A 25137-nucleotide genomic window follows, 5' to 3' on the forward strand; every position below is an offset into this window, starting at 1 on the left:
AAAACAATAATAATTAATATGTATTTGCTAATCAATTTTCATGCAATTTTAGTTCTTTATTAGTTTAGATTTATTCTTAAAAATACAGAGCATCAGCACCGTGTTTTGTACAGTACCTGTGTCCGCATCTTCGTATTCCGGCACCTTCTGATTTGCATGTTAAGCACTGGATAAAAGTATCTGCAAATTAAAAAATAAAACACAGGCTCCATACACACAAGGCTCGACCAAAGTCTGGAGATCAAAGGCTACCCAGTTAATAGCTGAATTTAATTATTACAAATGTCTCCAGCACTTAACTAATATCAACTTACTACTTCAGGGCAATAATTTTGATGGAGAACCTGCAACATTTTGGTGCCGTGTTGAGTTTCACAGCTACTGCGTCGCCCCCTGCTGTCCTAAATGTAAACCTTCACCTCAAGCCGGCACCAGATTCACACACCTGTTAATTATAGGCAGCGCTAATCACCTTGATTGCAGTCAGCCACAGCACGCGGTAATCTACCTCAAAAGTCATTCCTGTCACTGGGATGGTTGCCCCCCCATGCCCACCCTGTCCTGTTTCTCTTCAGCCCTGATGTACGCCAGCATCTTCGGCAACGTGTCGGCCATCATCCAGCGGCTGTACTCGGGCACGGCGCGCTACCACACGCAGATGCTGCGGGTACGAGAGTTCATCCGCTTCCACCAGATCCCCAACCCCCTGCGGCAGCGCCTGGAGGAGTACTTTCAGCACGCCTGGACCTACACCAACGGCATCGACATGAACATGGTACGCGCCGCCCTCTTCCACGGCCACCTGATTATCCACAATCGAGAGCCCCGTGGATCTTAACTGAGCCTGGAATTTTCTTTTTCCCTCACTCCTCTCTGAGCATTTAATATTCACAGCTACTTTCCCCGAATACCACAACATAGCGAGTTCTTCATTTTCTCGCCTAAAAATGTCAACACCATCTATTTCCCAGGCTGATTTCCATATGCTTAAATTCACTGTTCTTATAACAAACTTGTCTTTTTCCTGTTTGCTTCATTTTGAACGGAATGACTTCACCATTCGGGTAAGAGCAGGAGGTATTTATGTGAGAATGAAAATGATTGCCAGTTTTACAAATTGTATAAGAAAACACCTTTATTTTTGATGATCCAGGCATCCCTCCTAATTGTTTATAAAACATCTCGCCGGCCAAGCATGTCTTAGCAGACAAGAGCAGTTGCCTGGTCAGCCTTCAGCTTTTTTCATATCAGAATATATGGCAGAGATAATCTTCAATAGATTACTTTCATCAGCATATACAGGAGAGCAGGGTTTTGTATATGACAATCTTTGTCTATGAAGGGAGTGCTTGTTTGTTTCTCCAGAAATGTACTAATCCTGGAATACAGTTCAACTTAGCAGCTCCTAATAAGGGCTGGCACATGCCAATCACGTGCCCCAAGCAAAAACTAACAAGTGCCACCCCCTCCCAACCAAGAAACAGAGGGTTGCAAGTGACATCACACTGTAGCACCCACACTTTGCAGAGGCCATCATCCGCCATCTTGGTGCACAGTTTCCTGTCTGATGCACGATAATCTGTGGCTGAGTCCCATTTCTGAGGCTGCAGCCTTCATAGGCTGCATTCGAAGACCGAAAGCAACACAGCAGCGCAACAATGCGGCCTAGAAATGCGTCCTTCTTTTCCACCTGATGGTTCCTTTGCGGCTCACCCTATCCCAGCATCCACTGCGTGGATTTTTAGAAGGATGCAGCCTACAAAAGCTACACTGACCGTGTTCTTCAAAAGATGCAGCCTCTGAACTGGGACGCAGCTGGTGTGTGCAGCAGGGTTCCCCAGTTCCGGTCCTGGAGGGCCAGTCTGCAACACAGTTTGCAGATTTCTCTGCTCAAACACGCCTTATTCAGCTGTGTTTCAGCAGGGAGATCTGGGGAACTCTGGTGTACGATCTGTGCTGTTTTGCTGAGTTTGTCATAGCCAGTTGTGTCGGCTGCAACAACAACGATGCTCTCGACAAAATTGTACAAAAATCATTTTAAAAACCGATCCAGAGAGGAGACATTAAGATTTATCTGGTGAGTGGTGCCAGTGATGGTTACACAGCATCATAAAAGCAGATCTCAGCGTCAGAGTTTCTGGAGATCACTTTGTAAATCATAACGATAACTTTAAAATTGGGACACCGCAGTGTGACGAGTATGACAGCATCATACGCATCAGGGGAAGAACACAAAAAGAATCAATTCACAGTCCCTTCAGCTAAATGAAAGCCCCACATCCAGGGATAAAATGAATTGATCAGCAATTTACCTTTAAAACACTTTAAAACACCTTATGTACAATCATACCAGAACTGTTTTAATAACAATGGCAAATGGCACAACACCGTAATGTTAACATTATAGCATAGAGCAATGTAATTGCAGAACTTTATGACAAAAATAAGATGGCAATAAATAATAATATATGATGAAGTATGAGATTTATACTTGTACTTACTGTACATGTGAATACTTTGATATATTCCGTGCACACTATTCTTCTGCAGCTATTGCCAGAAATAAATCAATCCTCAAAACTTAGTTGCTTTCATTTGCTTCAGGGTTAATCACAACATCTGAAAAACCAGCAGATAATTAACACTATCTTTACAGCGTACAGCGCACGGCTCACAAATATTTTGCTTTCAATGTGTATGGGTCGCATCCAATAATATCTGTTTTCTCTTTATATATTTTGTTTTATTTATTTTGCTTTTATAAAATGTTATTTTGCATCACAGTATGCAGTGTACTGAATATGATTGGCGTGACAATAAAGCTGTATTCGACTTGTTTGCATTCATGCGGTCACAGTATTCCATTATCATGACTAACAATGCACCAAGATGGCGGCATAAAGTGTTTTTGCAAAATTATCGCAATTTTTGCTTTACAGGGTGGTTCAGGGAGACTCATTAATAGTCATGCGAGAAGCACTATCTGATTGGCCAGTGAATGCCTTAGACAGAGCTCATTTGCCAATCAGGTATCATGAATATTAATTAGTTTTCCAGAACCACCTTGAAAAAACAGGTAGCACATGTCGATGAGAGCACTTTCACCTGCCAATCAGGTAGATTCTATCATGAATATAAATGCCTTTTCCCAAACCACCCAGTAAAAAGAAAATTTGCTCCCGGGGCACCCCTAGTGGTCTAGCGCCCCCAGCAAATGCCAGGTTTGCCTGGGCCACGTGCCAGCTGTGCTCCTAAACATCATAGTTTTCTTTTTCCTCCCAATGTGTGAATACTGAACTTTCAAAGGCATGCATGTGCCTTCTAATTAGGGAACTGCTCTGAGCTGAGAGCCATCTGCATATGTCACAGGCTGGCTGGTTCCACAAGGCCAACCTTGCAGGCGAACTATGCGTTTTGCTACTGCATCAGAGACCAAACAAATCTGCCTGAATTCAGTAGCCCTCGCCTTAATTCGGCATGCATCTAAGAGGCGTCTGAACTCACCAAAAGCAGACCTCTCCTTTTAAAATGTCTCAGCACCCATCTCCAAAGAGCAAGTCCCATTTTCACGCTCAGCAGGTTATTTGCATCCATACTTGTGGGTTTGAATTACCAGACTAATGCATCCTGTTTCACTAGAAAGCTCGGTTATTTCTGCAAATTCTGAGACTGAAACCCTTATCATCTGTAATTTTTAGCACATCTGCTGTGTGTCCTGCATGTAAGCCCTGCCTAAGTTTATTCAGAGTAAATGGGGGATATGGCTGTTATTCTTGTACTTTAAAATTCCAATCATTTACCCCAATGGTTTGTGTATTAATATAACATTTTCCCGAAGGTAGCTATTAATATACTTTAATACAAAATATAAATTTTCATATACAGTGCTGTACCAATCAAAAGTACACTTGCTCGAAGCCATAGAAAAACCTAATTTCTAGTAAGGGTACTATTTGCACTGATATTGTAAGTATGGATGTATAGTAAGGAGTCTTGCATAAGGAAGTAGTCTTGCATTTTATTAGTTGACATTAACTTCTGGAAAATGTTTTTTAATCTCAAAATGATAAAAGCAAGCTCCGCCGCTGTTATTTATCAGTTACACAAAACATGCAGCAACAAATGATTTGTTCCTATTGAATCGTTAAATGTGTTACTGAGTTTTACTTGTTACAGTGTTACTGAAGCTATCAAAGATATCAGAGCATTACAGCACATCACAACATCGCAAATATACTTGTTGGCTGTAGCAGAGGGACACCCCAAGATCTCAGCCTTACAAAATCTGACCTCATGAGAAAAGCTACCATTTAGTATTTCACTGAAGCATAACTGAAACTAGGCTATGGAAATCTGATATTAGCATATTCAGGGTATTGTTTTCAAAGCCAGGAATTTTGTTAATTGATCAGCTGAAAGAAAACATAAAACAGTTGCAGCTTCCGCAATTGGAAATAGAAATTTAACTTATTGATGATTGATAAAATCTGAATTTACTGTAGGTTCTTAGAACTAAAAGTAGTCTGAGAATGGAGGTGACTTCCTCCGAAATACATTCTAAAAATGCCAATCCATTATTATGGCCACATGAACTTTAGCTATTCTTTTGGCACAGTATGTGATAGGTAGTGTCCCCTACAACAAGTATTTCCCAACCCAGTTCTTGGGGACGCCCAGATAGTCCACATTTTTACTCCCTCCCAGTTCCCTATGAGACAGTCCACATTTTTACTCCCTCCCAGTTCCCTATGAGACAGTCCACATTTTTACTCCCTCTCAATTCCCTATGAGACAGTCCACATTTTTACTCCCTCCCAGTTCCCTATGAGACAGTCCACATTTTTGCTCCCTCCCAGTTCCCTATGAGACAGTCCACATTTTTGCTTCAGCTAGGGAGGGAGCAAATACACGGATTGTCTGGGGGTCCCTGAGAACCAGGTTGGGAAAGAACACGTGTCTCACTGTAGCTACAGCGCAACTGTGTTTTCTGCTCAGGTCCTAAAAGGTTTCCCAGAATGCCTCCAGGCAGACATCTGCCTCCACCTCCACCAGAACCTGCTAGAGAGCTGCAAAGCCTTCCGGGGGGCCACCAAGGGCTGCCTTCGGGCCCTGGCCATGAAGTTTAAGACCACCCACTCCCCCCCTGGAGACACACTGGTCCACAGCGGCGACGTCCTCACTGCGCTCTACTTCATGTCCCGTGGCTCCATCGAGATCCTGAAGGACGACATTGTGGTGGCGATACTGGGTGAGGATCGTCCACCATCCTCCATGCTGGCCTGATGCCGAGTGGATGTCGCTGCTTTAGGTTTGCTTGGGTTCTTCAGTTGCACTTCTGGACATTGAATAATTTTATTAAGCTCCTGCTTTGTTAGAAGTTATTGTGTAGCTTCTGCTCCAGTATTGCTTACACTTGTACCTTGGAATTCAATGGAACCTCAGTCTAGCTGACCTTCATTGGAATCTCATGCCTAGTTGACTCCTTGGCATGTATGTTTGCAATGTGCTGTTTGACTCACCCATATGTTGCATTGGACAAAAGCGTTTGACTTCGGCCATTTGATTTAGATGATTATATAGATTATTATATCATATTATAATAGTACATTGTTTTATAGATAAATTATGACTTGTTTTCTTCTCATTAATCTTACTAGAAAGTGTAACTTTAGTGAGATGCTGAGAAAACCACCAGTTAAGGCCTGGCATGTTCTGTGTAGGTGGCTGCTTTGTTTCCATTGTGTAAGTGTGGATCTTCACATAGCGAAACTCGCCAAAGCACCTTTAATAGCATTATCATGGGCTGGAGCCAGGGTTATTATTAAAGTGGGAATTATAATTCATTCTTGGTGTAGATTAGCACTGGTTTGGCTTGTGGTTAGTAGCTCGAATGTGCAGAGATGGCTGTGGATTTAGGGGGAGAGGAAGAGTGAAAACCTGTAATATTGTTCATGCTATGAAGTACAGGTACAGGTGTAGTCAGAGGAGGACGTGTAAAGCCTGGAATCCAACAAGCTGACAGCAAAAACTGACCAAAACTGACAAATGTTTGACTGCCAACTGCTCCCATCAATTTTCAAAATTTGTGCTGGAACACACCAGCATGACTTGGGCTGATGGTTGACATATAGCCCAATCAGAGAGCTCAGATTCACCAGCTAGCTTGGATGCCGATTCAACATGATCAATCGTCTAAAACAGCGCCAAGCAGAGACCGACCGCCCCGCACACACGGGCGCGACAGGCAGTCGCCGACTCTCACCAGCAGCTTCTGAAAGCCGAAAATCGGCTTGATGTATTCCAGACATAAGACTCGCTCTAGGTGGGACAGCGCACACAGGGGGAAGGAACTGGGGCTTAATTTGGGGGCAGGAGTGGAACCAGGTTTAGGAAAAGCGGCAGGGAGGGATGAAATTTAGAGACAAATATCTGGGCACCAAGACAATGGAAAAATACTGGAAAAGTAGATCTCAGACTTTGTACTAATACATCAATCAACATTTTTCTCTCACACACTAATATTTTATGCATTTTTAAGAATGATGTTTCCCACTTGCTTTATGCTGTTAAATTACTAGTTCTGACTCCTGAGTATAACATTCTTTATCCGCAAACTAAAACCAGGTCCATTATTTCTTCGACAGGTGTCAACTCAGTTCACACATTAATATGTAGAAGCAGTCCAATTCCCTGAAATCAGGTGCCAAATAAGGTCATAACAGTCATGTGACAGCTCGCGTATCATAATAATCCCTGAGTTCTGCACAGTCTCCCAGATGCTTGGGTATTGGCTCTGCGGTAGGGGGTGGGGAGGAGGGGGGAGGTGGGATATGATATAAGCGCTTCTTACCTCCATCCTGCATTTAGATTTTCTAGATTTATTTTTAGGTACCATTTAAACAGGCAGATATTTTACTGGAGCAGAGCAAAATGGGCAATCTGAAGGTAATGTTTTTTTTTTTTTTGGAGGGGGGTTTAAAGAAAATACTGTGAGAAACTATGCTACATATTGGCATGGCATTGAATTTATATGTATGGACGGAAGGATGGATGGACGGATGGATGGATGGATGGATTGATAGATGGATAAACAAACAAACCCATGAGCCTGTACTGGATGATTGATTAGAAGATGAATGAATAAATAAACTGATAAGAAGAGAAATAGGGAGGGAAGGATTGCTGAGTCAAGAGTAATTTTTGCATGGCTGTCAGTCCTTCGTGACAAACGACGCTGTACGACCCCCGGCCCCCATGGTGTCCCTGCCAGTGTCAGTGACCACGCCCCCCGTATTTAATTAGGGGATAGTTTCCCTACCAGTGAGCATCATAGGAGGTGAAACAGGCTAAGCCTTGTCTAAAAGGCCCATCCGTCACAAAATAAGAGCAAACCAGCCAGAGGTCCAGATGGCAGATAATGGCTCACCCAGATTACTGGTAATATGTGGTAATTAATCTGATTTGATTCATGAAGTCAATCATAAATTATGCCGCTGCTTTTTTTAAATCTCTGGCAAGAAACTTATTCTTCGTGGGATTAATGAGAATCGGGGAGCAGGAGAGCAGGACGGCGGATTTTGTCGGCACCCTTGGGATAAGTATGGGTGGGGATTAAGGCAAACGTACAAATTAGCCTTTTGGCTCTCAAAAGCGAACCTGCCTGCATTTGGGCAAACGTGTCTGTGTCTGTTTGATTATGAAGAAATCCAAGGTGTGGTGTGGTGGGGCAGTGGTTAGCACTGATACCTCTGTGACCAGGGTTCAAGTCTCCACTATGGCACCAAGGCTGGGGAGTTTGCATGTTCTCCTCATGTCATCGTAGGGTTTCTGCTGGGTACTCTGGTCCAAAAATATGCTGACGTTAATTGGTGTTACCAATGTCCTTGCAGGTGTGTGTGGTACGTGATGGGTTGGTGCCCTATCTTGGGTTACCCTGCCTTGTGTTTGCAGGCTCGGAACTCCCATAACTCTGAATAGGAGAAGAGCATACAGAAGATAAATGGATGGACTGTCTTGACTATATTTTGAATAACATGTCTCTGGCTAAAAAAAGGCATTTTGATTAAAATGTTCATGAGAAACTGCTCATGGTCTTGGCACTTGCTGTCTAACCAAAGACCATATCATCATCCCACAGAATCCAGATCATCCCTACGGGTCTCACCACGCCACAGAACCAAACCATAATTATATATCCTTAGTGAATGATTCCGGATAAGTAAAGGGGCTACTAAAGTTAGCTCTAAGGTTAGGCTTATGGTTGGTATTGAGCTATTTACACGTGTATGTCTCAAAGGAGGGTTAGGCTTAGGGTTGGTATTGAGCTATTTACACGTGTATGTCTCAAAGGAGGGTTAGGCTTAGGGTTGGTATTGGGCTATTTACACGTGTATGTCTCAAAGGAGGGTTAGGCTTAGGGTTGGTATTGGGCTATTTACACGTGTATGTCTCAAAGGAGGGTTAGGCTTAGGGTTGGTATTGAGCTATTTACACGTGTATGTCTCAAAGGAGGGTTAGGCTTAGGGTTGGTATTGAGCTATTTACATTTGTATGTCTCAAAGGAGGGTTAGGCTTAGGGTTGGTATTGAGCTATTTTCACGTGTATGTCTCAAAGGAGGGTTAGGCTTATGGTTGGTATTGGGCTATTTACACGTGTATGTCTCAAAGGAGGGTTAGGCTTAGGGTTGATATTGGGCTATTTACACGTGTAGGTCTCAGAGGAAGGTTAGGCTTAGGGTTGGTATTGGGCTATTTACACGTGTATGTCTCAAAGTAGGGTTAGGCTTAGGGTTGGTATCGGGCTATTTACACGTGTATGTCTCAAAGGAGGGCATATGCCACAAAGCATTCCAAAGTACTTGTACTCATACTTTTTTCAAATATTTGCATATATTGGCAAATAAAGCATCCCTTGACCCCCCCTCCCCGCCCCCCTACCTACACATCTGTGTATCCTCCCCCATCTGTCAGAACTCTGCTCTTGTGGATCCGGGTCACACCCAAGTCTCTGCTGTGGCCTTAGCGGCTGTATAGGTCACTTCTGAGGAAACCTGTCAAGCACCTTGAATGTCTCTGTTGTGAATTATTGTTATTATTATGATGATGATGAAATGATTATTATTATTATTATTATTATTATTATTAAAGTGAATTGAACTAAGAGAGGACATGCAATCATCAAAACAATCAGTTCCTCTTGTTTTACATAGAACATGCAAACTGTACAGACACATTGCCAGGGATGGGAATCACCAAATCCTGGAGGTCTGAGGAATGGAAATGTGTGTGTATTGTAGCATTAGCTATAGGAAATATACGGAATTATTCAAAATGTTCCCTCCAAACCTGTACTGGCTTAGCAATCAGAAGATGGATGGAACATTTAAATTATCAATAAATTTATTGCTTTTATTATTAATATAAATATAATATCCTAATTCTGCAGACCTTTACTGGATGCACAGCTGGAAGGTTGGTGAACGGAAATTATCCTCACGCATGTAGAAGGTGGCAGGATGCAGAAGCCTAAATTTCCCTCTGGGGATTAAGTTATACATCCATCCATCCTTCCTTCCATCCATCCATCCATCCATCTTCTTCTCTCCTCTCCCATCGTTGTCTTATTTTAACATAAAAAGTGAAACGGCCCTTTAACCACGTAGCACCAGTCTGTTCCCCATGAAGGAATCACGCTTGAAGCCCTGGTGCATTTTGAGTTTCTGCTTTCACACTGGGGCTCATGCTCTTTTTTGGGTCCTATGTGTCACTTGTAGGGGAGGGGGGACACTTTGTGGGGGACACCTGCAGCTGCAGTAGCACCCAGCTCCACCGGCACTATTCAGAAGGAGATCGCCACTTGGGACTTGACATTTCCCCTGACCTGGTATCATTGAAAGGGCCCTCATACGGCCTTCTTCAAACGAGAGATCTGTGGCACGGCTGAATGCCGCCTCGTCCTCAGCCAAAGAGTTTTCTGTAAAGGTTTAGCGAAGACCGTTATTCATCCTTTATTCATCACTTCCTTTCTCTGAAGTAAATAGTGTGAAAGATAGGCATGGATCTGTTTAAATAATAAATCACTGGAGAACCTGACAGCTCAAACCACACCGCTAACAACCATATACCACTAATGACCACTAACTGTTTATTCTTATTATACATATACTTTTTGTTTATTTTTCATTTGTATCTTTTTATTTACTTAATATTCTTTTTCAGAATGTTATGTTTGTGTATTGTGTGCTTTTGAAACATATTTGGACTATGTTCACTTGTCTCCACTATGTATACTGTTTTATGCTTTGTTTTGTTTTGTATTGTATATTTGTTTGTCTGCACTTTGCCTGTTTGTCTTGCTCCTGTATGCAAAATAATTTCCCCCTGGGGTCAATATACCTTATGTGATACCACTCACAGATGGGGAAGCTGACCAACCAGCATGACATCTCCCTCTCCCCCTCTTCCAGGAAAGAACGACATCTTCGGTGAAATGATCCACCAATACGCTAAGCCTGGGAAGTCCAACGCAGATGTCAGGGCACTGAGTTACTGTGACCTGCACACCATCCAGAGGGAAGACCTCCTGGAAGTGCTGGACATGTATCCAGAGTTTTCAGACCACTTCCTGACCAACCTGGAGCTCACGTTCAACCTGAGGGACGAACCGGCTAAGGTATCATCTTACCTGGGTGGGCATCCACACTGTTGCTTCCGACACCAAAATCATAAAATTGAAATGCTCCTTCTCTTTCTTAATGTGAAACCCGGACAAATAAAATCATAATCATACATTCTTGAAAGGAACATTTTTTCGCAGTTATAATAATACAGTAATATCATAAAATATCTATTATTTACATTTTTTATTGATTTGGATGTGGGTCAGGAATATGCAGTATATTATGGTATATGGAAAACATCCAATGATATCATTTAACTTGTTTGACATACACACAGTGATGAATCCAGCAAACCAAAACAGAATACAGGTACTGCAATATGTTTAATCTAAAGAGATTGATATTATATTTTGATTATAGTGAGTAATACTGTAATGGAGAACATAACCTCAGTCAACCTAAATAAATATATATGCAAGTAAACAACAATACAGCACTTGGTTTGCAACATTTAAATTATATTTCGACAGAAGATTGATGCCCTAGTGTGTTTCTGGGTCTTTGACTTACACGTTAACGGTTGTTTGGCAGGCTAATTTTTCACACAGCAGTGAGTCGGATGGGGACAGTGTCAGATTCAGAAGAAATATTTCCTTTATGCAAAAGCCATCGCATGGTAGGTGACAATCCATCTTGAGTTTGCCTTTGTAAAACATTGGAGCCATATTGACACAATTGCTCAGAAATCGTTTGTCATTTTTAGATAAGAATGTAAATTATTAATTTTGCATTGTAGAACCAAGCCCTCGTTTTTATTTTTGTTGTCCCATTTTCATTCAGGTTCACAATTGTACATAAGACTAGTTTGTCAGAAAGACCTGCACAAGCTTTATTTATGCAAGAAAGATCAAACAGAAATGTGTGAGAGCGTTAACCCTGAACACAGTAATTGTTCTGTCCTCTCTGTTGCATTATAGTGGCTAGTTATATGCTAGCAGCTGACATTCATTGGTCTTTAAGTCTAGGGACACTTGTGAGCAGGGGGGAAAAAAATCCCAGCATGCACTATGTGCAGTGGAACCATGCCGATCAAGTTCTGCCACTGCAGAGCAATTGTTGATGTAACTAAGATTTCAGCTGCAATCACAAATGTTTTCATTTGCACAAACTGTGCTCAGGGAGAAATTGGCATCGGCATTCAGTTACATTTCTGGGGTTGCTGTTACTGCACAACTTTGTCACTACATAACAGTACTGTGAACATATTTAAGTACAAATGCTGATTTTTTTTTTTTTCAAAAGCTACCAATATTCACGGCAACCAATGCAATTGGGGACTTCATAATTACCAGATGAGTAAGAGTCAGGACAGCCAACTTTGGTCAGCTGGTTGGAGTGAGATTTTCAGTTAGAGACAAGTCTGCAGATGCATTTAAATGTATGCAACAGTTTTATTACTTTGTAAATATTGTGCAGGGTTTGCAAACTACCCCAACACTTTTGATGTAGCTAATTTTAGGTTTATAAAAAATAATATAGATTTGCTGTAAGATTTCTTGCGCGAGTGTGAGAGTGTGAAAGCGTGAGTGTCACACCAAATGTGTGAGAGTTGGCAACCCTGGGAAAAGTAGATGTTTGACTGGTGACACAGATCATGCCTGAATTCGGGGGGGTGAGCACTGGGTTGAGAATGATTGGCTCGATGCTTAGTCATAATGTTGGATTGGTGAGGCTCATCCACACACGTGCTGGCTCCCATTCCTTAGGAGGAAACAATGATGGACTGAGCGAGGCTGGTGCAGAGCAGTACTTCTACCCAAGGAGGGACTCCGAGGACAGAGGTGACACCGGCCAGGAGGAGGAGGAGGAGCAGAGGCCTCTGTGTACCGGGATCCAGGGCTACCCTTTAGTACGGGACCAGAGCCTTAGTCCGGACCTAAAGTACACCACTGACATCCATGCAAGACACCATCTGGAGCAGAGTCAGTTATTCAAAGGTATCTTGTTCCCATTTATACTCAAAGTCAATTTCCCACGTTGAACACAAAAAAGACACTTGTTTCGTGACTATCAAGGGTAACGTTTGTTGTCTGCCTCAACATCTGGATTAACAACAGTATTATTACATCATCATCATATGATTATTACATCATCATCATATGATTCTCAGACATCTACATCCAATAAAAATGCAACATGCAGGACAGAAGCTCCTGGTCTAGCTGAAGATGTTGAGCTGCTGTACCTGTTTATCTAATACAGGGTTGCTGTGAGCCTGGAGCCTGTCCCTGGAACCACAGGGTACTAGGTTGGGCACACCTTGGATGGCATGCCAGTCCATCAGAGGGCACTCATTCACACACCAAGGGTAATTTTAGAGACATCAATGCCCTCAGCCTAATGCCTTTGGACATTGGGAGGAAAATCAGATGATCAGAGAGAACATGGAATGTGTGTGTGTGTGTGTGTGTGTGTGTGTTGCTGTCTAATCAAACCATATATATATATACAGTACACACACACACAGGTTTGTAATTATATCCTTGTGGGGTCTCTCCATTCATTTCTATGGGGAAAACTCTAATCCCAACATGACAGCCTTAATGCCTACCCAGCCCTAACCTTAACCATAAGTAGCCAAACAAAATACAGGACTTTTGGGATTTTTAGTTTTTTGATTGCATTCACAGATCTTTGTGGGGACCTGAAAAATGGTCCCCTCCATGTCAAAATAACAGGCTTTTATTACATTGTGGGGGGACATTAGTTCCCTACAATGTAATATAAACATAATCCACACACACACACACACACACCCAGCTGAGGGCAGAATTCAACCCACCAACTCTGCAGGCTTGAAGCCAATTCCCTATCCACTGAGCCGCTCTGCAGACTTCATCTTGCAGTAAATATATTTAACACAAAGTCCCAAAACCCAGCAAAGACTGCAGAGTTCGCCGATTGACTGAGATCAAGCCGGCCTCTGCATGCGGAATCACAAACCTCAGTGTGAGCCATCGGACAGATCAAACCCGCCGTTAATCCACGGCAGAATCCCCGGCATCGCACGGTGAAGCGAAACGTGCACGTGGAAAATCCTCGGCGAAGTCGGCTCTTACGAAAGCTTAAGTCACCACACTCTCCGTTCAGAGGCTTTAAGAAAATCTGCCATTTTGCCCCCTGCATCAAAATCGCCCCTGATTTGTGCTGTCTGTCCCAATTCCATCTTATCTGGGGATGTTAATGTCGCATCGCCACAAACAAGCAGCGCTCCTCGGATGACAGCAAAGTACAGAACTACCTTTGCAGTGGAGAAGTACAACCTGTTCCCAAAAGATGAGAGTACATCCTGCAAAATCTTTTGACCCCTTTCAAAACAGAATTAAAATATATTAAAATGAGTACATTTACATATTTAGCAGACGCTCTTGTCCAAAGCGACCTACAAGCAAGGAAAAAAGCACATTGAATGGTGGTCATTGTGTTTTACAAGAAGCAGTGCTGTACCTGCTTATGCTGACCAAATCTGTCCTGTAAATCTAGTGTCATACTACTAATATGCTCATTTCATCTGTACATTACATGCACAGGGACCTCCAGGGTTGTAGGTTCGGATCCCACACCCTGCTCTGTGTACATGAAGCTTTTGTGTTCCCCATGATCACCTGTGTCTCCTCCCACAGCCCAAGCACATGCTGGTGTGGTGTCCCTAAGTTGCTTTTAGCGTGCAGCTTGTGCGTGCCCTCCAGTGGACCGGCCTTAGTTCCCTGTAACTCCAGGACAGAACTTGAGCAGAACAATTAGCTGCTGCAGTATAAATAGGTCTTCAGAAGAACGAATCACCTTGACTAGAAGCATGTGGGGAAGACCTAAAAATACGTACGCGATCTTGTCATTTAAGCGCGTTTGTAAATACCCTCAGGGCAGTGTCCCTGTGACGGCAGCTCCCCAGATCAACTCCACCTGCATTTTCTTTTTTTATGTGCAGTATTCATACATCATAGAAATTACTTGCTTAAATCATGCCTAAAAGCCCCTCACTATGATACTATTATTATGTTCTCTAAAGGAAAAAAAACACACACATTTCGTCTCAGGACTCAAGACAATTATTTTCTACATAACTGTAAACGCATCATCAAAACATCATTAGTTGAATACTGTTGTGTGAGTATATATAAGATTTTGAAACATGACTAATATCTCATTACATTATTGCATGCACCAGTCTTTTACACAGTGCTGGGCTTTTCAGATCCAGAAACTACAAATCCAGACCAAGATTTTGTTTCTACCAACCAGGTGAGTACTCTGTGACTGTGATTCATCATACTCAACTGGTTAGTAGAAACAAAATCTTGGTCTGAATTTGTAGCCTCTGGACCTGAAATGCCCATACCTGCCTTTGCACTGTAACACTGTACTGAAACTGGAACTTTGTGTGCAGTAACTTTTTTATTAATGAGAGCAGTTGTAAGAAATTGGTGCCATTATAAGTACATTTGTCCTCTGATCTACAAGTTCTGTGAATGTCTACTGTAAGTGTACCCAGGGAACTCCATGCAGCTAGCTACTGCGTGATTAACACTAACTTGAGCTGTTTTTTTTTTTTAATGTATTGGCACCACAAACAAGCCATGCAGTGAGCCATCAGTCACCAGCAGGGGGACAATTGATCCCATTGGTCATCGTGCGGCGACTGTTTACAGGTGTCTGGCAGAGATAACGACTCTGGTCTGTCCGTGGGACCACTGAGATTACACGGCAGCGCAAACTTTAATGAATTACCATCGGCTGACTAATATATAAAGCCGACAAGGGAAGATTAATCGCTCTCCATTGCTGTGGCATCCTGTTTGGTCATGAATCAGCCTGTATGCAAAGTGTTTTTGTGTTCCTCCCCCTCGCTCCTGCGGAAGATCGTCGTGGTGAAGAATGGGCTTGTGAGAGGCTGATGGGCCGTATTGATGAGTTGGGGCAATCCCAAGACTCAAAGGGCGCGGACGAAACGGAGAGCGACATCACGTACGGGGAAGTGGAGCACCGACTGGACCTCCTGCAGGAGCACCTGAACAGGTGAGTGCCTGCTCCTCTTTCTCCTGTCTGAGCCAGGGGCATTCTGGGATTGGTACCCTCTTGTTGCTCGTGAGGCAGTTCTTCTGTGTACTATAGCATGCTTATTTTGTTTCGCTGTGGTTATAGAAGATGGATGGACAATCACAACGACACAGTCCTTTGTTCATAGTTAATATTTACCAGCTCATCAAATATAATTTTCTTCACTTTTTTTTGTGAAATCAGCTGAGTGCACATGTAACAGAAGATTCGTGACGGGACGCCTGCTGCTATTTTTAGCCACCGTGATTGCAGTGGAAGAGGCTGGAGGGTGCCAGGCTCGTGCAGGGTCCTGACGTTCCAGTTACATCCATCCCCTCCCCCTCTCTGCCCCGCCGCCGTCTCTGACCAAACGCACCCATTTTGCTCTGGCAGAGGCTGGAGGCTGCCCGCAGTGGCTCCATTTAGCAACGTGTCCCCTTTTATGTGTCACCTCCGGAGGAATAGTGGCCGGCAACGGTAAAAACGGCACCGTCATAATTGCTCGCCCGGCCTGCTCCTCCGCCGTCCGCAGTCTGGAGTGAGGCCGTTCCTGCCTGCCTGTTTTACTGCTCTGTCACAGCAAGCTAAGTCAGGGCCCAAAGCTCAGTCTGTGGCCGCCGTAGAACGTAAATAACTGGATTGTATGTCAGTGAGAAAAAAGAAAGCAAACATGAGGAACGCAAAGAGGTCAATTACCGAGAAGTGGCTACAATGCTAACATGAGGTTGTATTTTCTTATATATTCCCCAGTTTACACCGATCAGCTATAACAGTAAAAGCAGTAACAGGTGAAGTGAACAACATTGATTATCCTGACAATGGCACATGTCAAGAGTATCACTATATATTAGGCAAGGGAACAGTCAGTTCATGAAGTTGATATGTTGAAAGCAGGAAAAATGGGCAATTGTAAGGATCTGAGCAACTTTGACAAAGGCCAAATTGTGATGGCTAAACGACTGATTCCAACCATTTCCACTGTCCATTGTCTTGTGGGGTGTTCCTGATACGTGGTGGTCAGTACCTACTAAAAGTGGTCCATGGAAGGTCAACTAGTGAACCAGCAGGGTCATGGATATCCTAGGCTCACTGAGGCACATGGGGAGCGAAAGCTAGCTGTCTGTTCCAATCCCAAAGGGGAGCTACTGTAGAGCTAATCGCAGAAAACGTTTATGTTGGATATGATAGAAAGGTGACAGGACATACAGTAAATCACTGCTTGCTGGGCATGTGAATGCTAGAACTGGACCATGGAGCAATGGAAGAAGGTGACCTGATGTGATGACTGTTACATCATGTGGATGATCAGGTGCAGGTGCGTCGTTTACCTGGGGAGGAGATGACACCAGGATGCACTATGGGAAGAAGGCAAGCTAACGGAGGCGGTGTGATGCTCTGGGCAATGTTCTGCTGGGAAACCTTGGGTCCTGGCATTCATGTGGGAGTTACTTTGACACGTACCACCTACCTAAACACTGCTGCAGACCAAGCTCACCCCTTCATGGCAACGGTATTCCTCAGTAACAGTGGCAATTTTTCAGGAATGGTTTGAGGAACATGAAAAACGGTTCAAGGTGTCGACTTGGCCTCCAAATTCCTTGGATCTCAATCCGATCCAGCATGTGTGGGATGTGCTGGACAAACAAGTCTGATCTATGGAGGCTCCACCTCGCATCTTACAGGACGTAAAGTATCTGCTGCTAATGTCTTGGTGTCAGATACCACAGGACACCTTCAGAGGCCTTGTGGAGTCCATTCCATGCCTCGGTGTGTCAGAGCTGGTTTGGCTGCACGAGGGGGACCTACACAGTATTAGGCAGGTGGTTTTTAATGCAATGGCTGATTGGTGTACATTTAGTGCCTGTTTCTGTGAGTCTGTTTGGAGACGGACTGGTGTACCATCCAAGACATTGATAGATGGATGGATTTGCTTGTATGTATATATAACTTTTAACTTTGGGTTACAATAAAATACACTCAGCATTGTTGTAAGTGAATCTGCCAAAAAACAGAATCACAGAACAGGGCATCTTCAATGGAAGGAGAAGCCTGGGAAATTTTTAGAGCACTGGCTCCCCCTTGTGTTTATTTGTGATATTAACACAAGGTAGGGAACAGCTTGAATTGAGCAGCAGTGTGAAAATAACTCCTTACTTTTTATTGAACAAATAATGATGGGTCACTGAGTTATTTGCGTTCCATGTTTCGTTCCTAACAATATTTAGGCCGGTTATGGACGTGAACAATATGCAATGTGGTGTCTTTGAGATCCACGAATTGTAACACATCGATTTCTTTGCCCTCAAACAACTTCTTCCAAGGTCCCATAAAAAGCTTGAGCTTCTTGTACTTCCAGTTAATAGAACTGTCATAAAATGTCCAAAGACGCGCAGCACTGATCAGTGAACACACATGTGGCATGGCAGGCTGGAGTCCCAGATGACGTCGGACATTCAGGCCATCCTGGAGCTGCTGCAGAGACAGTCCGCCGTGGGACCCCCTGACTACAGCACTCTGACAGCCAGGGTGGAGCAGCACAGACCTGCCATCAGGGTCACACCTGTCACAGCCAGCCAGACTGAGCACAGCAGCCATCTCGCCTCCTCACAGGTACATGATCAGCATTACTCTAAATCCTTCCTATAATTTGTAGCAGCCCAGGAATGTTTAAAATAATTGTTATAATTTCTATGGCAGTTCTATGAGTTTCTGAGCCCCCCCCACGCCCCAGAAGTGTTCAGCGAATCACAAAAAAACTTTTCCTTTCTTTTAATGCAGTTCTAATTTTGGTCGCATAGAACTTCATACTATAACAAACTACTGAATATATAAAACTACAATAATGCCTGAATGAGAAAGTCAAAAGGGATTGACTCAGGGACAGTTCTGGGGGGTGGGGGCAGGCGGGGTCAGTTTTTACATATTTTACATATTTGTAAAAACTGTAAAATGTGGCTGCAAAGCACTGGATTGATTGCCCCCCCCCCCCCCCAGCCTAGTATCAGGCATTTTATTTAACTCCTCATGTCTTGCATCTTACTCTTTACAGACCTGTATCAATCGCAAAGGAACCACATGACCTCATTTAGTGTCCAAGTCCTAAAAGATAGTTTAAAACCAAACTTTTAAAATGACAGCAGTTAAAAGTGTAATTTTATAAACAGGTTAATGTCTTGGACTGAATGTCCATTTCCTAACTAATAACAACCATGGCAGTAACTCCTCAGTATACACATATTAAAATTTTTGATTATACTTTATTGATCCCTATGGGGAAATTATCTCCATAGGTGAGAGCGAGCTTGGCAGTGAAGGGCAGCCACCTGTTGCGGCGTCCAGGGAGCTGGGGGTTAAGGGCCTCACTCAGGGGCCCACAGACGTGCCGACAGCGGGTTCGAACTGGCGACCTTCCGATCACAGGCACAGGCTTAGCCCGCTGAGAGCATTAAATATTTTTCATAAAATTTATGTTACAATAAATTTCTATTAATATCCTGGAAAGGGGCACATTTTGGGTTTTCATCTCATAGCTTTTCCTACAGTCCCAGGTCCAGGGAGAGACCAGGATAGGGTCAGACCCATCCAGTCACAAGCTTGGCCAACACAAATGCCAACCATTCACCGACATAGACTATTAAATACTGGTTAAATACTGGTTAAATCTAAACTTCATAAATCCTTTTCCACTATAGGGTTTTGATTTAAAAAAAAGAACATCGGTCTTATCCTGCTAAACCCTGTATTATGGCTGACATCCCATAAATAAGCTTTGCAATCCGTTCATATTCAGGGACCCAATATGTAACAATTAAAGGGAAAACCCATTTGTGGTGCATCTTTGTGCATGATTGCAAATGATTGCAAATTTGATGATCCTGACATTTACCTGCAATGTCCCGGAACCTGACAGCCCCCCCTTATGGGAGACTCCTTTGAAATTTTGTCCCACCTCCATCAAAGCAGCGATGCAAGATGCGCTGCTTGCCAACACAGGCCGAGGGTAGATGGCACCCAAAACGCAGAAAGGGCCACGGGGCCCATCAAAAAAAAAGAATAAACACCTGCAGGTCCTGCTCAGCCGGGTGTCCGAGGAAACACCTGCAGGTCCTGCTCAGCCGGGTGTCCGAGGAAACACCTGCTGGTCCTGCTCAACTGGGTGTCCGAGGAAACACCTGCAGGTCCTGCTCAACCGGGTGTCCGAGGAAACACCTGCAGGTCCTGCTCAACTAGGTGTCCGAGGAAACACCTGCTGGTATGGGGTATGGGCAGGGGCTGATTAACGCACAGGCTAGATATGGCTTAAGCCTAGGGGCCCCACGTGTGCCAGCCTGCAAGGGGGCCCCCATTGGCGCGGAGGGGGGCGGGGTTGGGGGGCCCACAGACTACTGTAGCCTAGGGGCCTCTGTGCACCTTAATCCGCCCCTGGGTATGGGGTCTCTATAGGTGGAGGAAACTGCACAAGCCGTGCAAGGCTGCTCTTGGGCAAGCAAGGAGACCCCCTCCCAACATTCACTATTACGGATGGGACAATAACAGTGCAATGAAAGGCATAAAGACATAATGGCACATAGTGCTGTTTTGTTTTAGCTCTGAAGTATCACAGGAGACACAATGTTTGTATGTAGCATATATAAAGCAATGCGTAGCCTTTAAACGCTTCTTGGGACGGCCGAGAGCAGACTGTGGCCACCATAACAGACCAGATTCTACCACACGTCCACACCCATTGTTCTTCAGGGTGGGAAGGAGGGGTACCGGCTGTAGGAAAGGCTTTAATCCTACACAAGAGATTTTTTTTTTCCACTGACTCCATTTCCAAATTTTCAACATGAACGCTCCTGTTTTTCATTCAAGTTCTTGATTTTTTTCTTTTGGCAAAATATTACATTTTGACCAGCATATTTTGCCTACAAGCGAACTTAGACTGGATACTTACCATCAGGACTTAGCCAAACTTCAACCGGCAACACCAAAAAAAGAGAACATTCTGGATTTCCACCGAATGACCCAGCAAAAGTAAGTTTCTAAACTTGTTTTACCGTTTTGGGTACATTGTCATGTTTTTCTTTGCCCAGCATTATCTTTGTTGATTTTTACTTGTGATATGTGTAAAAAAAAGATCATCAGAGAAGATCATTGACTTGGGAAAATGAATAATAATGCCTTTTTCAAAGAACCAGGCCTCCCTGATAAGAAGCCAGCTATCACACTTGCTGCCACTGACCACCCTGGAGAGAATACTGAGGCTTTGCATGTTTACACATATGTAAATTCTCACGAAATGTGAGGTATCTCCTCTCATTTGTATGACAGGCAAATAAAATATAAAACATACTCTCTATGGCTAAGTTAGCAAACATCTCCAGTGCAGTTGATGGTAATAATCCAGACCTTGACATATCCCGAAAATAAATTCGCTGAACTGGCTTGGAATCCCGCAGCAAATAATTAGCAATCACTTAGCATAAAAGTGATGACATTGCAGATTTAACACCATATTTCAGTGTATCAGAGAAAAGATCCAGAGTATGTTGGCAGGACCTTACAATAACTGTCAGACCTGTGCTCCATTTACTGCTAACACTTTACACATACTCAGCAGTTTGTCATATGTTTTTGCTGCACTAATATATCTCACTACACTAGTTAAGTTAGTTGCTTACTTAGATGCAACTGGGACGTCAAGGTTCAAAACCATGCAGTGGCCCAGCACCCCCCAGCCCCTTCCACTGCAATCATGTTGGCATCTACGTGTAACAGGAATATCCGTATCAGATACTGTAAGCACTGCATTATCTCTGAACCCTTAACCCTTAGGTACATGGCCCATTCTGGTGTTGTACTTCCTTGTCTTCGGCCTTACCTGTTACTGGTTTGTTAATATAAATGCTGAGTAATGAAAATGTTGAGAGTCACCTATGACATTCCCCGAGGCAGTCTTGGTCACACAGTCTTGGTCATCATATATCCTATGCCATGGTGACATCATTAATAAATGTGTTGTTTGCTGAAGAAAAAACAACTCTATGTATCCATCGCAAAAGTGAAATACATCAATTCTCTAAGCTTAAGACAAATGACAGGATGACGGAATTTATTTTTTCTCTAATAAGACAATAATGCTAGTGGACATACTGTCTAAAACTTGAGAATGATTCTGGATGACATTTCGGTCAATGTGAAAACCATAATAAGAGCATTGGTGTTACAAGTGGCAGGTTGACACTTACAGTTGATACTAGTCTCTTGCATTAGAAATATATCAAGGTTTGCAAAATGCTGTCAATCAATGACATAGAAAAGCTGGTCCATCCATTGATTACACTGTAACACTCCACATTCTGGCTACACAAATTCTTTGCTTAGGTGCCAAATGTTACAGAATGTAAACTTATTAGATCTGTACCCGCATTTCTACACTGTCTAGTCATCAATTTTAGAACAGAATATAAAATATATTTCTCACCAGCGGTGGAACTTAAGATCTTTTGCTACTAGATAACTGGACTAGTTTAGTAAAGAAATTTATTCTGACATTCCAGCACTTTTTTTTTTACTAGCCAGCGGGCTATTGTTCAGTTTTTTGTACTTGTCCTTCATCTAAATAAGTTCCCTCAGGCACTAGATGAGCTTAACTTCCAGCCCAGCATCTCACCTTTAAACCAGACCCACACCCTGGTTCTTCGGGATTTACTTCTTCCACACCCTGATGACTTCATTTATTCATAACATTAAGAACATACTAGCATTGGGAGTGAACTAAGCTCCATTCTGGAACAACCTACATTTACGCTTAGAGAAGAGGCACGTCCTGATTTTACCGAGTTTGACGCATCCCTGGATCAGCAAGGGAGGGGTTTGCATTTCACATCTTCATTGTATGACATCACCACATTAATTAAAACCAGCATTTTCTGTGAGGCAGCAAGGTAAAGCACCAGTTTTATTCTATATGTTTTTTCTTAAGGGACATGTCATAGATAGAAAAAATAGGAAAATGTTGACCTGCAAAGTTTGTCCAGAGCAATGTACGGGTGTGTCTTTATTTCATGATAATAATAATTATAATAATAATAATAACAACAGTAACCTGCTGATCACAGACACAGATGCTTAACCCCCCTGAGCCACACAACACCCCCAACTCAATGGGTAGAAGTCTTGAATTTGAAAATGAGGGAAAAAAAGGACCAGTGTGATGATGTCATACAATGAAGACTGTGATTGGTTAAAGAAGTTAAACTCCCCCTCCCCTGCAGACCCAGGGTCACATCGAACTTGGCAAAATCAGGATGTCCTAGAGGAGATACCTAGCTCTGCAGCGCCTCCTACAGTAAAAGGCGCAGGCCAGACAATGGTTCCTGACCACTAAGCTGTCTGTGAGCTAAGCAGTCAGTGTTGTTACACTCACATTCCACCTGACCACTAAGCTGTCTGTGAGCTAAGCAGTCAGTGCTGTTACATTCACATTCCACCTGACCACTAAGCTGTCTGTGAGCTAAGCAGTCAGTGCTGTTACATTCACATTCCACCTGACCACTAAGCTGTCTGTGAGCTAAGCAGTCAGTGCTGTTACATTCACATTCCACCTGACCACTAAGCTGTCTGTGAGCTAAGCAGTTAGTGCTGTTACATTCACATTCCACGTTTCCACCCCTGGCAGGCGATCCCTGCTTTCCTTTGTTGACTTCCTTTGGTCTTCCTCGTGATTATATGTCTTCCATCTGCCAACACATAAGCTAATTCTGCTTTCCTTTCCGCTCAGGGTTATCCGGCCTCAAGGCGACAGGTCATCAGGATCCTCAGATCACACAGAAAAACGAGTAAATACTGGATCCACGTGTCGGCTTGATCCAATGTACTGACACATTTGTCTTCATCGCTATCAATCGCCTCTCTCTAACAGCTAGATCAAGATATTAAAAATATTGTGTGTCTATGCTGAAAATTCAAGAATGTGTGCAGCCTATGGTACGATAGCATTCTGGCCAGGGTGCACCTTCCCTCATATTATGGGCCTGGCAGAAAGACTGCTCTTCACCTTGCATTGGACAAATGGTTGTGGAAGACAGAAATGGAAACATATTAATACAATGTCCATTATAGAGACCCATTTGAAAACTGACCTGCTGTTCTCCAGAAAACACAATCCCATCATTCCATCCATTAAGTTTCAAAAATAGAACAGGGATCAGTTCTGTAGATCATGAGATGGATTCATGGCGCTACCTGGATTATAGCTGGATGTTGTTTAGTGATCATTCTTTCCTCTCCACGGCAATATAGACTGTTTACAGCATCCAATTATATCCAATATAAGACGTCATAACTTTTTGTGACTATATTACCAAACCAATCAGAATGTAGGATTTGTTAAGTTGAAAATCAACCATGAAATTAAATTGATTAAATAAAATCATTATTTGTTACAGGGTTGGGCTCCTTGTTTTCGCAACAAGCTTTAATGTCACAACTCAAAGGGCCTGAGTCATAGAAAAACGACAGCAATGACTTCACAGAGTCAAGCTAAATGAGAGCCGCGATAATCTAAGCACATTCCTAAAGCAAGCAGCACAGCGGTATCCCATGAATATGCCATTGTGGGTAAGGGGCATCGCATGTAAAAGCCCGGGCAGATTGCTGCGTTAATAAGCTGCTCTTTGTACTGCATCCTCTGCATTTTAAACTGTCAAAGGAAACTTCTCTTGTGTAGAGCTCCGCATTTTAAAAGATCAAGTTGACATAAATTGCTACCAACTGTTTGGCAAAAATGTCAGTAAGTAACATTTATTTATTAAACACTTTTCACAGACAAAACAGTCATGAAGTGCTGTACAAAACGAAAAAGCCAAAAAACACAAAAGAAAGAAAACAAAGAAAAATGTAAACAGAGAACAATACATAGCAAAACACGATTCCACAAATATTTCGCAAATGCTGAAAAGAATCCACTTCCAACTGTCATTCAAATAAACATAGTAACTGACTGAATGGGCATCGCTGTCAAATGTATCGATTACTAATACAACATACCAACACACTAACACTAGCAATTACAATTAAAATATCCCCAGATGTCACACCACTGAAATTTACCACCAGAATGAAACTGGTCTTAATTTGTATGCAATGCTATCTTCTATGAATCGCTTTCTCAATACGTAAATACCGTAGTAACACTTCTTTTTTATGAATGACGGACAATGGTGGTTTCACAGCATTAACCATTAAAGCTTAATGAATTATGCCTAAAATCTTTTTCAATTTAATAATTCAGTATCAAAGATGATAGAATCGTAGGTCCTGGGCTGTGACTGTGAGAAATATTAATTATTGCCATAATCACAAGAACTGTAATTAGTGTCTGGAATATAGGGGTATGGAGACATGGTTTTGTAAATGTCCATTTGTCTGGTTCAGT

The 25137-nt window shown here is 42.9% G+C and overlaps 1 protein-coding gene across 1 annotated transcript in view; it reads left to right on the plus strand.

The window, feature by feature from the left end:
* The window catches only part of LOC111849550 (voltage-gated inwardly rectifying potassium channel KCNH7), a 73168-nt gene that overhangs the window by 43298 nt on the left and 4733 nt on the right, over positions 1–25137 (plus strand). Inside the window, exons 10-16 of the mRNA XM_023822557.2 lie at positions 576–775; positions 4996–5248; positions 10467–10672; positions 11211–11295; positions 12386–12616; positions 15539–15695; positions 18143–18326. Coding sequence (XP_023678325.2) covers positions 576–775; positions 4996–5248; positions 10467–10672; positions 11211–11295; positions 12386–12616; positions 15539–15695; positions 18143–18326 — 1316 coding nt within the window. The remainder of the gene's footprint in view (positions 1–575; positions 776–4995; positions 5249–10466; positions 10673–11210; positions 11296–12385; positions 12617–15538; positions 15696–18142; positions 18327–25137) is intronic.

Source organism: Paramormyrops kingsleyae, chromosome 1 (genome assembly GCF_048594095.1).
Source record: "Paramormyrops kingsleyae isolate MSU_618 chromosome 1, PKINGS_0.4, whole genome shotgun sequence".
In the NCBI taxonomy this organism is placed as follows: Eukaryota; Metazoa; Chordata; class Actinopteri; order Osteoglossiformes; family Mormyridae; genus Paramormyrops; species Paramormyrops kingsleyae.